Genomic DNA, 14,518 nt, shown 5'->3' on the forward strand with positions numbered 1-14,518 from the left:
TAAATATCAATCACGGCAAGGCCGGCCCATAGAGCCTTGTATCCAATAGACGGCTCTGGCACGTATAATACGTAGGCTATAATAAAAAAAATAAAGATAATCTCACAGGTGACGTCAACATGTGACGCATGGAAAGTGCCCGTAATTTCCCCGACATGTGTGTGGACTGGGGATGCCCTCTATCACATATTAATATGTACTATTAATCAGAGTTCCAACTAGAAAGTGAGTTACTTTTAACCATATAGAGAACAGAAAGAGCAACTATAGCAGGCCTACTAGACACATTCCTTTTGTGATGATCCACTTTTCATTTTGAGTAGCTTCTGGTAGACAGGTCAGGCAGGTTCTTTAGGGGTACCCAGTTCTTTTTCACACACACAAACACCTTTTAAAATTCTTTAATATGATAAACAATTCAAGATGCATTTTTTTCAAATGTACCTTAAAATGTAAATTCTGTAATACCAAACAATTGAAACTAGGCATTTTCTAGACCTTTACACTTTGTTGCAGATACATATGGTCTTGCCACCAGGTACTACACTGAACATACAGATAGAAAATAATGATTTCAAAAAAATAATTGAAGACGTGAGAGAATGTTCCAATCTGAATGTCTTTTATTAAACCAAAATGAAGCACTGTATTTATGCCACCAGAGCAGAGGCTGTAGAGGACTCGCTGTTGAAGGAAGGAGAAACATAAACAGGGTTAATGTAACACCACCACCTCAGGGAACGCACAAGCCTGGAAATCACTTTGCATTTAAATTTCCAAAGCAAATATTGAACACTCCCTTTTAGTCGCCTTACAGATCACACCCAACCTCAATTACACCATGTAATGAAAGCAAGTGAGCAAAATAATCAAACCACACAATAAATGTAAGCAATTTAGCAATCATATCCGTCAGTGAACGGTAAATGTTTCTATTGTATTGTATACATTTACATTTGATTTTGTGTGAAGGTGACTGGCAGAGGTGGCACCAGATAGCCGCTCTACTAATTAACCTCCTGTGTTTCTCTGGCACAACAGATATATCACAGCTCTAAAGGGAAGAGCAAGACAACTAAATAATTGTGCTGTAAGGAACATGTTTTGTATGCATGCAGCTAAAGTGCAAAGGTATACCTCAAAACATCACATGATAAATTCTATGTATACATTTAGCAGATGCTCTTATAGAATAGTGACTTACAGAGAGAATGTAGTGCCTCAAGAAGCTAAGATACTAGGTAAACAATGAATCTTGCATCCGTCTAAACATCATGCAAACTAGATATCATGTATATTGAAACTATAAGATACCATAAAACAAGAGACACTAGTCACTGTTGGGACTTTTTTTTGTTGGAGTAATGCTTAATCTATCAGTGCTACTAGTTGGGACACCACAGAAATGTACATAATCACCATATCTTTCTCTCTTTTTTAAACCAGGGGAAATAAGTACCAATTTGGCCAGAATGTGTCATCTTACAATGAAGATCAGCATCTACAAAATATTTTTAGAAATATGCAAACTACAATTTATACTCCATATAAAATAATACTTACTACTTCCAGTTAGGAGCCAGCACACGCTTGGTCTTGTAGTAACGAGCCAGCCTGTGAATCCTACTCTCGGTGAGAATCAGACGGAACTTGGCGTCTTTATCCTGTGAAAAAGAGGAACGCAAATTTAACAATCAACACTGATAATTAAATGCAATGCAAGCTTGATTTCATTAGATGAACAGTCAACATTTGATCAAATACCTGCAATAACTTAAATAGTCTAAACTAATTGTGATTACACAGTTTAATTAAATAAAAGATTACAGTATGTCTGTCACCAAGCTTAGCAGGGCACCATGAATGCCCTCAAACATTGAAACCTGCCTGTCTCAACAGCCTATAGAACATCCTCAAGTTGGTGGTATACTTGAAACAAATGATAAGTTACCAGAATTCAAACTGCAGTTGAACACAGCATCACATCTGCATGTTGTTTAAGCTTCATTCCAGGGGCAACACAAAGCAAGAAACAAACAAGTTTCCAAATACCTACAGTGAAAACTATGGTCATAGACAATGCTTAATTTTAATATATTCATAACAGTTTGTTTGTGTGAAGGTGACTGGCAAAGTTGGCAATAGGTCGCCACTCTGCTAATTAACCTCCAATTTCTCTGGCACAACAAAAATATCACAGCTCTTACATTGAAAGAGCAAGACATAAGCTTTTGCTGTGCTGTATAGTCCATGTATTGAACCAATGTGCAAAGGTTTAACCTTTACACACACAAAAAAAGAAAAAACATTCATCTGTCACATAAAGTGTAAACCTATTAACTCTTTATTTGTTTTCCTCAACTCTCTCCACGTGTTCATGGTTATTGTGATCTTGTGTAAATAAACAGTTGGTAGCCAATATAAGCTGATGTACCTTTCTGTTTCTCTCCAGATGCTTCCTGATGGCCACAGCCTTCTTGATGAGGTGGTAGAGGTCCTCTGGCAGGTCTGGAGCGAGGCCCTTGGACTTCAGGATCCTCAGAATCTTGTTGCCAGTGACAAAACGCACCTGGGCCACACCGTGAGAGTCCCTCAGAATCACACCTAAATACACAAGAGGTTGAAACATGGTCAATAAAACATATCTATACAAGTTTAACACATCTAGAGGACTCATTGTAGAAAGAAAAACACAAAGTCAGTGATTACTACATTACACTAGGCCTGGGAATCACTGCATTCCAATTTCCAATACATCCATTTACCAGTTGCCTTCACAGCTATTCATTCTCAACTTCAATAAAAGTGAGCAGGATATGTTGGTGACCCTGGCTTTTAAACAGGTTTGATTTTGTGTGAAGGTGACTGGCAAAGGTGGCACCAGGTCACCACTCTGCTAATTAACCTCCAATGTTTCTCTGGCACAACAGAAATATCACAGCTCTTACATAGAAAGAGCAAGACAATGACTTCTGCTGTGCTGTACAGTCCATGTATTGTACGCATCCAACCAATGTACAATGTAAACCAGGGGTGTAGTTGTCCCGATTTAAAAGCTGAAAGTTCCTATGATTGGCCGCTAGTTGCGCTGTTCTGGCACCGGAAGCAACAAGTTCTCCATAGGATTCCATCCATTTCCCCCGAACTTTTACATTTGATTTTCTTACCTTTTCTTACATTTTCATAAATAATTTATGGTTCCTGTTGATAGTTTAAAGCCTCGTTTCAATCACCATGATCTGCGTTTTGTGAAAATATGGTCCAATTTATGCTATATTTGATGTTATAGCAGGGGCTTGTGATCATAGGCTTGTGATGATTCTTCTTTGTGTGTCTATGGTGTAAACTAATGACACTACTTACTGTTGTGGAAATTTTACCCATTTGAGGAAAATATTTTTACACCATATCCCTGATGATTTTTATTTGCATGCCAGTGTATCACATTCACACCAGAAATAGCAGATCTTCATTAGAAAAGTTAACAGACTTTTAGTCATTTTGATTCGTTTTCACTGTTCGTATTCGTATCACATTTATATGGGAAAGTGACGTGATTCAGAAATACTGTTAGCAACAGTTAATCATAATCAACCATTACACTAAACCATTCTCCTTATCTTTCTTACTCAGGCAATTGCAACTGAATTAATGTTTAGCTTACTACAAACTTGAAAATACTGCTGGCCATTTTACCAAAGAACACCTTTTGCTTCGATTTGAGGAAGCCATTGGTTTCAGTTATTTTCAGCACAGTATGAAAATCAACTTGCAGACAGGTATATTGCTACATCATCATAAGTTATGTCATGTCAGCTTGGATTTAATCTAATTATTACTACCAGGAGAAAGATTGATTAAAGAGCTAAATTCTAACTTCCATGAATTAACCATGCAATTATGGTCAGCTAACATTATTAACTCAATTATTCAGATAAGTGTTACAGTACATAATGAAACAAATACATAATGATTTGTATGGAGAATAGCCAAAGATGCAAATGCACCACATACGTCCAGTAAAAAAATGTTTTAACTATTTCATGGAGCTCAGAGAGCTTTTTCTGTTCCCTGGTCTTATGTTAATCTAAACTAACATTTGTTAGTTTTTTAGAGAAGCTGGGAACAACCAACACAGCTATATGCAATGAGGGAATACTTGGACAATACTCTAAAGTCAACTGTTATTTCTGTACACAACAGTAAGTAGAATGTTGAGATGCAACAACACATACCGATCTGTGATGGGGTCAGGCCTTTCTTGGCCAGTTTGAAGATCTGCTCTTTGACATCATCGGATGTCAGTTTCAGCCACTGAAAAGAATATTTCAAAATTAATCACTGACCAAACGACTGAAAAGAATATTTCAAAATTAATCACTGACCAAACGAGTATATTTACGTGTGCTTCCATGTGTTAAGTGCAGTATAGTGTGTGCCAACGGTGACGCAATTGTAGTCCTTAGCGGCCATTTTTTGGGTCAAAACACAGGTTTCAATTGTTTGATTGCATAGAACTAATGCTCTACTCCAATCAGAACACCTGTGTAAGGCTGTGTTGACCCAAGAAATGGCCGCTCTTATGCTGCATTCACACTGAGAGAAGCCAAGCTAATGGTTTGCTTGGTAATTCAATGTATTCTTTATGCGAACCAGCTTTAAAAATTTCCAAGCTTTTTTTCCAGCTTGGACATTTTAAAAGCTGGTTTGCATAGAGCATACATGGGCAACTGGCGGCCACATGCGGCCCCCACCTTCACTTAATGCGGCCCACAAGTTAATACCGAAATACTGAATATATTATTGATTTCAGCTGTTACTATTCCAAACATGACCTGCTTTAAATCTGTCTATATTAGTAGCTTAATGCCTATTATAGTAGTATTAAAATGTATATATATTTTTTGTCCAATGTATTTGTATTTAGGTTCATAAAGTTAGCATGAGTATATAACTAAATGCTTTTGAAATTAAATCAAAATGTTACATTTCAGGATTCCAATTCAAAATAAGCAAAAATATTTTTGCTTCTTTTGTATGAGATACTAGAATGACAAAGTAGGAAGTAGCAATATGCAATGTGGCCCTCTGGAGTGAAGGTGGAAATATAGTGGCCCTCGCCATCATCAAAGTTGCCCACCCCTGGCATAGAGAATACATTGAATTAACAAGCAAACCATTAGCTTGGCTTTTCTGTATGTGAATGAGGCATTAGAACTACTTTTGGCACACCCTTATACTCACGGTAGGAACACTGCGCCTGTAAGGCAGAGCCGACTGGGACAAGCCCTTTCTGTAAAACAAGCAATAAAGTTAGCTTAGACGTCTGTCATTTCAACAAACAACAAAGGCATTTATAGGTATAATAACGATCGGTAACTTAAACATCCAGTGGTAGAAAGAGTAACTAAGGACATTTAGACAAGTTTACTCAAGTACAGTTAATGTACTTTTACTTTACTGGAATATTTTCAATCATCAGTACTTTAACTTCTACTCCACTACATCTCAGACAAATATTGTAATTTTACTCCACTACAATTATTTGAAAGCTTTAGTTACGGCAAGTCACTTTCTAGATAGGCTATTGATTATTACAATACACCTTTTAATCACTACATACATTGCGGCCATTTGAAAATAGCCGATAGCCATTCTGCTTCAAATTCTGCATAAATTAGTACTTTCTATTTTTACAGTACATTTTGATACCAATACTTTTGTACTTTTTAAATTCCGGGCTTTGATACGTTTATGATGTTCCACCACCGCCTTGCATAGACAGACATATCAAGCCAAACGATGCCATCAATTTAACTAGGCCATTCGTCGATAAAGCACAACTGCTCACTATGTGACCACTTAAAACGACACCTCTAGCACGTATTGGAATGACAAAACGACTGAGTTTGGAAAAAGTGTAATAATAACGATAAGACGTCAGTTTGGAAGAAAAGCCAGCCCAGTTAGCATCTCTAGCTAACACCGACTAGTCAGCCATGTAGGTGAACAACATGTCAAGCCGGAGGAGTGTTCACTTTGAAAAACCCAATTTTCCTGGTTTTAAGTCGAATTGGAGAGCTGGAATTGATCGCCGAACGTTCCTAAAGGATTCGTGGTGTATTATCTCCCACAAAAACCCAACTTAAACGGGGGAAAATCAACTTTATGTGACAAAAAAGAGAGCCTACCCGGGAGCGTGCATGCGACCCATGATGGCGGTAGAGGAAGAGAGGCCGCACACGCGACGGAAAAGGGTCTTCTGCGCCTGCGTAGGGGGAAATGACGTTACTCGTGCAGCTGGCTGATCCGCTCTGGAGCGGATACGGAAACTGTGTTGTGTGTGTGTGTGTGTGTGTGTGTGTGTGTGTGTGTGTGTGTGTGTGTGTGTGTGTGTGTGTGTGTGTGTGTGTGTGTGTGTGTGTGTGTGTGTGTGTGTGCGGGCGTGCGTGCGGGCGTGCGTGCGTGCGTGCGTGCGTGTGTGTGTGTGTGTGTGTGCGCGCGCGCGCGCGCTGTGCGTGTGTGTGTGTGCGCATGGCAATTTTATGAGCTGCCACAAGAGGGAAGTCTTTTAAGATTTTATTTCAACCATCGAATCGATTAAATAGAACCTCTCGAAAACGAGATCGAGATGATACATCTCAAGAGGGGTTGTTATTCTTTCAATAAAGGTGCAATGATTAAAGTTACTGGAACATTATTTTTTATAAGCAATATGTTTCAATTATAATTAAAAGCATCTTTGTCTTTCCTAAATCCAACTAATTCTAATATAGGCCTATGCATCATCAAAGTGCCTTTTCAATACTATGCCTTAATATGAAGTTTTAAAAGGATTCCAAAAAGTGACTGTAAATATTATCACATATAGTTGATTTGTCTAAGCTTTTATAGATTCGTCCATACTAACACACTTTCATCCACCTTAGAGATCCATCCTTGGACATGCTGAAATAAAGGGTCAGTCTTTGCCAAGAATAAAAGGATTATAACTTGCTGTAGAGAACATTTCCTTATATCTGTGTCAGTAGTTTTCAATCAGCAGTGTTTTATAGCAATCCACACAACTTTTCTTTCTCCAGTCTATTGCTGATACACCCTCTGGCAATTTAGCTTTTTTTCTAATATATTCCTGTCCTGTTTCCTTTAGTAATGTAATCATTTAATCTGATGTGTACTTCTACCGAACAGAGCCTGACCTAAACCTTAACCACACCACAGCCCCAGCCACCAGACATGTCTATTCACACAGTAAAATCAGTGTCCATTTCACCATTTACAGCTTACAAATGTTACATTTGTACATCTTTCAGAGCTATAAATGGACAACTGACTGACTGTGACTGAGGATGTTACTGTGTAATAAGTTTCATGAAAATCCTCCAATCTGTCAGTTATTGCTGACAGTTATATGTTGTGACCTTGTTTGAACTTTTGGCGCTAGAAGTTAGTCATCTCTTCAGGGAGCCAATGAACCATTCCCTTCTTTGAATTTCATGAACATCTACCCGTGTGTGTGTGAGAGAGAGTGTATTGGGCAGAATTTGATCCTAGTCCAGCAAGAGAACATGTACTGCAAAAAATAACTTAGCTCAGCAACTGAATCCTATGTCCAGACATGTGACTTCAAGATAGTTTGAATTATTGTACTGCACCGGCAGATGAGGTTGTAGATCATATGCTACTATAGCACAGTAAATTAATTTCAAATGTATGAGACAGACTAGGACCAGAGGCATAGACACCATCACAAAGCAACTATGGCACATGGAGCCGAGGGTCATTTGGATGTGACTGGTTAAATGACAAGCCAGCCACGTGTTTTCTTCCACAAATCATGGTCAGCGTGTTCATGCACTTTTCTTTTTTTACTTCCTCTGGAACTACGTACCGGGAATGCATGTTCCAGACAGACCTATCAGCTTCCCTCAGCTTCTCAGACATCTGGTATTAGTCATTGCACATGCAGGCAAGTTTAGCATGACTTGTTTTTAGTATGTCCCTATAACGATTCTGTGAAATAAGAGTTATATCTAACGTACTGAAACCAAAATGATTGCGATTGATACAGTACATACAAGGGAATACATTTGCTGGGATGTGTATTGTTTGTGTATTGAATATTCACCTTCGCCTGTTACTGCTTGACCATGTGACCATGGCTTGTTTTTTTTATTTTTTTTATTTTTCCCAAGCATAATTCATCATGTGCTGATTGTGCTCCACTATATCAACCAGTACCTGCTGTTTAATCAAAAATGTTAAGCTCTGCCATGATAGCTGCGTGATAGAAAGAATAGTGATGGGCAAAAAGTTAACAAAAGTGCTATATAAATGCTTAATGTCAAAAGGAAAGTGCCCACAATTACATTTAACCATGGGCTGCATTAGTTAATATATTACCTCCAGGGGTTAGACAATTCCAGTACATTTCACAAGAGTCAAATTAGTTTCTGCATTCAGTTGTTTATGGCATTGAATTAAAGTCATTAGAATGACAGGAAGGCTGTGTATGCTCAAACAATATATAGTCAACTGCAGGACCACCATATTTGTGTCACATCTTGCTTTAGTTTTGGTTACCCTAACCACATGTGTTTGCTATCAGGGAAAACATACAAGACAGCTTTGGGTAGGCCTATCCTATGTTTTTAAGTCCTACCTTACGTATCTCTAGTCTTTTGTGCAAAAATTGGCTATGGCATATATTTTGTTTGTGTTCCTGCATAATGGGTCTCTCGTTGTCCATTTTACAGATTCAACCATGGATCATGTACTTAATGTGGTCGACTATTATGTCTTCACCCCATATGTGTACCCAGCCTCATGGCCTGAAAATGGGGTACTACGTCAAATTATCAGCCTGCTGATTGTCACCAACCTGGGAGCAGAACTTATTTACCTTGGCTTTGCTTGCCTCAGTTTCTACATAATTTTTGATCATAAACTCATGGAACATCCACAGTTTGTTGAGGTAGGTATTTTCACTGATAATGAAACCAACACTGTAATCACTAGACCATTAAAAGATCAGCAAATATGACTGAACGCAAAGAACACATTAAATTATACAGTATTTCCTTCTGTAGAATTACTGATCCAGAATAGTTAGTAGCCTCACTATTCGTCTGTACAATATATCGTAATCTAACTTAACAGACGTGATAAACCTAGTCAGTGGCCTCCTGGCGTCATGCAGTGCCCTACACTACAGTCTGTGCCCCAGCAATATCTTTGACAATTCTTTGTACTAAAAAACAGAGAAAAACACTTTGAACTGTGAGGTAGGGTAGGCATAAAACCAAACCAAAAAGTGTCACTTTCTTCATATCAGGCATAAAACTCCTATGTCCCCGTTACCTTTCAGGAAATTTAAAAAACGTCCCTATATTCAGCATGCATTTTGGGATTGGCAAGATTTTAAGGAGGGTAAAAAGAAGAATCACAATCGGCACACAATCAGCTATTACTGGTACTTTCATCATATGACACTGTCATAGGACGAAGTATAAAATAAGGCATTAACCACCTGTATGAAAAAACATGAAAAAAACTAAAAAAAAATAAATGTGGAGAACAAAGTTTCTGCAGTAAAATACCTGATCCATTACTACAGTATGTGACATGGCTGACTTTAAAACAGCCACACTGACTGTACTACTGTAATGATATGTACAGTAGTTACTATAGCAACATTAAACTCTCTCTTTACTGCAATGACAGAACCAAGTACGAAGGGAGATCACATTAGCCACAGCCTCTCTCTTCTGGATGAGCTTACCGACTGTGGCATTATTCTTCGCTGAGATCCGAGGATACAGTAAACTTTACAACACTGTCAGTGAAGCTCCTATGGGTAAGAGTACACGATCTTCACCAACTCAGTGTGTTGGAAGAAATACATTTACTTGAGTTAATTAAAAGTTAATACATTTTGTTGTTTCAGGCTGGCCAGGGGTGCTCCTAAGCATTGTTGGCATCCTGTTTTTTACTGACACATGTATTTACTGGATACACCGGTCCATGCATCATAAGAGCATTTATAAGGCGAGTAAACATTTAAAGGATGTCTTGAAACTCTTCATCAGTTTGGCAGCATAGGATCTTTGAAAATGAACTAAGCCATATTACTGAGTAGTGGTGGTGGAAGTCAAAATACACAAACAAAATGTTATGGTAGAAAATAATATTTGGTAGAATTTCTAAATTGGTTCTGATTGGTTTTAAAAGGTATGTTTGTCTGTGAATTTCCCAATAATGAACATCTCTTGTACTACCCCCAGCACTTTCATAAACAGCACCATATATTCAAGATCCCCACACCATTTGCCAGTCATGCCTTCCATCCAGTCGATGGTTTCCTGCAAAGCCTACCCTACCATGTTTACCCTTTCCTCTTCCCACTTCACAAGGTCTTGTTCTTTGTTGCATTTAATATTCGAACCAACTCTGTGGCATAACAATCCATCAAGCTGTAGCTAAAAGTACAAGTGTCTTCAAACAAATGATTTCTCAGTTGGATATCCTGAGTATTATTTTGTGTTTCATATTCTGAACCTGTCAATGGCTTCCTCTCTACTCCACAAAGGTGGTTTACCTTTCCCTCTTTGTGATGGTCAATATCTGGACCATTTCCATACATGACGGTGACTACTGCATCCCTGGTCCTCTTGTAGAGGTCGTCAATGGCGCTGCGCACCACGTGGACCACCATCTATACTTCAACTACAATTATGGGCAATACTTCACCCTCTGGGATCGTCTGGCAGGCTCATACCGTCATCCCTCAGTCCTCCTGGGGAAGGGACCACGTGACCACATCTCCAAGCTCAGGGCAGAGAGGAAGGAAGCTGCATTGAGCAAAAAATAGAAAACTCCCAAGAACATGGATGCAAAGTACAATAACCACACAGTTGAGTGTTATTATTGTCGTTTATTTAGTCATGCTAAACGGGATCAATTTGCATCAATAGATATTGATCTATATATAGCCACACATTCATGTTTGACAACCAGGTGACAGTAATGGGTGCAAAAAAAAAAGTTACAAAAATATTACCCTTTTATTTTCTCTGATATTTGTTGAGTAGAATCAAATATGAATTCAGACAGACTTCCTGCATAAGCTAGTCAACATCTGTTGTAAAACTCAAAGTGTTAAGCCCTTTGCACACAGGCGCGTTTATCCGCACAGATAAAACGTACAATTTCATTTTTTTAAAAGAAAACAATGATTCTCTACGACCTCATGCACACCGGATCCGAATTAGCGGTGCGACGAGTGGCTGCGGCCATGCGTTTTTTTCTCGATCGAACCCAGTTCGATTCGTGCATCTTGTCGCATGCGGTAAAAAACTCATCACTCCTTTTACGAATCCTTTTGGGATCCGCAGCGACGATTCCGCACAGCATTGCACACCAAATCCAATGCGGTTTATTCACGCAGCAAACGAAAAAAAAAAAAAAAACGCAACTGTCCTGTGTGCAAAGGGCTTTAATGTCTATAAAAAAGAATAGAAAGGATTTTCATCATCAAATGACTTCACTGTTTCGGTCTCTCAAATGATGGCTTGTTAAATCCACAAATCAAACCATAGTTAATATATTGATTAGTGATTACATCAATTATGGTCATTTACTAACTTGTATTGATTCTTTTGGCAAGAAATAACCAATGTAAAAGACCTTCAGATGCAGCCATGACTCAAATATAAAATTATGATATGACAACATTGTGCCAGAAATAGACACAGTCTACAAGCTCAGGTGTTGCCTCTGCGATGCATTGTGAACTTGTGTATCTTTACTTGCGAGCTTGTAACTTCGATCAAGTGGATTCCAGGGACTCTGTGTGTTCCTTTAGGAGGGTCTAAATTGACCCATACACGTCTGTAACTCTGACAATGTACAAATGGAACCAAATGAACCCTAACGGGTTCATTTGGTTCCACTTGTACACTGTCAGAGTTAAGGGGAGACCTTGAAATGTGAAAGTATGAGAAACACTGACTTAGATTGATATCCAAAGCCAGTGAAGAGAGAGTGGGGGAGGAGGTGTAGAATATTGGTACCACAGTCATTACTACAGTACAGCCTTTAGGTTCCTGTGTTTGGCGTGTTTTCATGGAGACTTTGCAAGGCCAGGTCAGTCCACTTCATCTCTTGTTCTTTCACAGACTCTGTTGATCCGCCATTATCCTGCTCAGCTTCAGGCAGCTCACTCTGAAAAAAAGAAAAAGAGAGAAGAGAAGAGAAGAGAGAATGCCATTAGTCCAGCAGGAGCACACCTTCAACTCCATTTAACTCCAGCCTTGGATGCTAGCAGTCAAGAGACATACATTTAGTACCCATTTTGCTCAATAACATGGCATGGTGTTGCACAGATATACCTACTACTGCTTTTTAACAGCAACCAACTCATGCTGTTTATCTATTTATTTTGTACACACGTGAAATCTTATTTATGACAGAAAATTTGCCCATTCGTCCCATAAATCAGTGGTGGAAAGGGCTTCAAGTTCCAATCCCAATTCCAAGCCCTAGATGAATCATAAAAATAAAAGGAGAAAAAGGCCATGAGCCATTTGTGATCCTGGCTTCTGCCACTGCCATTACTGTTTTGTGGAGCTTTAATCGTTAATTTTTGTCTGGCTCTAATATTACACAAGAGACTGATGTTCTGCTACATGTATTTTGACCATGCTGCTGACATTGTGCTTTATCTCACTTTGGTTCTTCCTCTACTTTCTATTATTAGGACTATATTTGAATCTTTAGTGTAAAGTGTTGGGACTCTTGGGAGCTTGTCGAAAAAATGATTACAGAAAGCTTTTACAATTGTAAAATGATGTGATGTAACTGAAAATAAAATTGCAGTTGGCAAGTTGCTATATTTTGTTGACATTTCAAGACCACTCTTAGGTCAGCCCTGTTTGGAACCTCACCTCACCTTTTGTATGAATTTTACAGCCATTGACCTTTCTTGTAGTCTTGACTTTATCCTTTTGGTCTTGTATCAGTGAACAGTACTGTGCTGTACCATTTCCAATGCGACCTTCTAATAAAGTATTCAATCAATCAATCAATCACTCTCCACGATTTGCCAACATACCATGCTGTGTGAACTTATGACTGTCTCTTAAACACACATAATTAACAACCAACCAAGGGTATGGTGACATCTTCATAAGGCAGTCGGTCTTCTCTCCAAGCGTCGTCAGTGAGATCCAGGACTCTTCCATCACGCTGAAATTCACTGTCCATCTTCTCAAGCTCTGGCAGCAGAATCAACTCAGAGCACACCAATGGTGAACGGACGGCAGGCACGTTTTGCTATTCGCTCTTTTTGGTACTCGTATCCACTCAGGCAGTTGATATAAACTGTCAGCATGCAAGACTCCCCGTTCACTGTATATAACGTTTGTAAATGTAAACTTAAGTTTTGTGAAGCATTTATGGTTTAGCCGGGGACTGAACAACAACAAAGATGAGCGAGTGGTCCGGGGGCGTATCCAATGTTTTGATTGGTGGGAAATGTTTCCTCTTCCGGTTTGCCTCCTTCTGCGTTCATGCAAAGGTGTATGCCGCCACCTACTGAACTGAGGGTGTATGTGTGTTTAAATGAAATACACCAAGTGACACTGAACTCACATGAACATACATTTATTACAAATATCACAATCCAGGAGGAAACAACAATTCTTCAGTAAATCACATCTTTGGGAATCCTGGGGCAAAACTCCTTTAATAGATGTTTACAATGTGTGTTCCTTATTTCTTCCCAGTCTTTAACTTTATCTGCAGTACAACTCTCAAATTCTCACTTTGATGTGCAAGGGTTTTCAGGAGCCAATGACAGCCAGACAACAGTATTTTACATACTGGGAGAGAGGTGCATGAAATCTTCAGAGATCATTCTTGTATTGTTGGAATAATTTAAAACATGGATTTCATGCAATTTGGTAAATAACAATTTAACCAAAAAGAAATTTTAAGCATTCATCTCAAATGATTGTTTGCATTATTATGTTAAAATTTACGCCATTTGCAAAATACAGTTAATTCTGTCAACCCAGAAATGCTTCAAGTAAAGGACGGTTGAAGAGAGGGGGAGCGACAGAAAGAGAGAAATATGGAGATATCAGGAAGAGAGTAGAGATGTGCGTAATTGCTGCTTAAGACATGAACGAAAAACTATATCGGAATGTTTACAATGCAAACATTCGCATAATGTGTGTCTGAGGTTATGAATGCCTTGTAAATAAGCGAGTTGTGCTCTGGCGACAGCTCCGGTGGTCAGGGCAGACCCAAAACAAGCAGCTGTACCCAGCTGGGGAGCTCATAGCCAGGGAGAAGAGATATCTGGCAGCATGTCTCAATCTTGGCTAATTAATAACATTTGCTACTTCCGTACAGTAGTCTTTTTCTGTGGTGTCGAGACTATAGGTCTACTGCAATTCAGTATCACACCAACAGAGTTGCTTCGCTGCCATGTTCTGAGAATGTGCTGGGGTTCAAT

General features: G+C 38.9%; 3 protein-coding genes across 4 annotated transcripts; 1 reads left to right on the plus strand and 2 right to left on the minus strand.

Moving 5' to 3' along the window:
- Positions 1 to 605: 605 nt before the first annotated feature.
- rps13 (ribosomal protein S13) lies at positions 606 to 6,241 on the minus strand. 2 transcript variants are annotated; one of them, XM_080736345.1, is made up of 6 exons: positions 6,192 to 6,241; positions 5,245 to 5,293; positions 4,236 to 4,314; positions 2,435 to 2,604; positions 1,564 to 1,664; positions 606 to 684 (listed from the first exon to the last, which is right to left on the minus strand). In XM_080736345.1, exons 1-6 carry the CDS (start codon positions 6,212 to 6,214, stop codon positions 651 to 653), a joined length of 456 nt encoding a protein of 151 aa, XP_080592471.1. In that variant the 5' UTR covers positions 6,215 to 6,241; the 3' UTR covers positions 606 to 650. The 2 variants fall into 2 exon arrangements, with proteins under 2 accessions (XP_080592471.1, XP_080592472.1); XM_080736346.1 differs by lacking the exons at positions 5,245 to 5,293; positions 6,192 to 6,241 and adding an exon at positions 4,403 to 5,215.
- Positions 6,242 to 8,764: 2,523 nt separating this feature from the next.
- Positions 8,765 to 10,870, plus strand: LOC308294122 (lathosterol oxidase-like; the record flags this gene model as incomplete). Its single annotated transcript, XM_080736846.1, has 5 exons — positions 8,765 to 8,974; positions 9,724 to 9,856; positions 9,947 to 10,047; positions 10,284 to 10,412; positions 10,589 to 10,870. 5 exons carry the CDS (start codon positions 8,765 to 8,767, stop codon positions 10,868 to 10,870), a joined length of 855 nt encoding a protein of 284 aa, XP_080592972.1.
- A 1,080-nt stretch (positions 10,871 to 11,950) lies between these two features.
- Positions 11,951 to 13,459, minus strand: anapc13 (anaphase promoting complex subunit 13). Its single transcript, XM_080737487.1, has 2 exons — positions 13,165 to 13,459; positions 11,951 to 12,222 (listed from the first exon to the last, which is right to left on the minus strand). The coding sequence occupies exons 1-2, from the start codon at positions 13,261 to 13,263 to the stop codon at positions 12,097 to 12,099; spliced, it is 225 nt and encodes a 74-aa protein (XP_080593613.1). The 5' UTR covers positions 13,264 to 13,459; the 3' UTR covers positions 11,951 to 12,096.
- Positions 13,460 to 14,518: the final 1,059 nt, after the last annotated feature.

This window comes from Nannobrachium achirus (genome assembly GCF_963921795.1).
Source record: "Nannobrachium achirus genome assembly, chromosome: 11".
NCBI lineage: Eukaryota > Metazoa > Chordata > Actinopteri > Myctophiformes > Myctophidae > Nannobrachium > Nannobrachium achirus.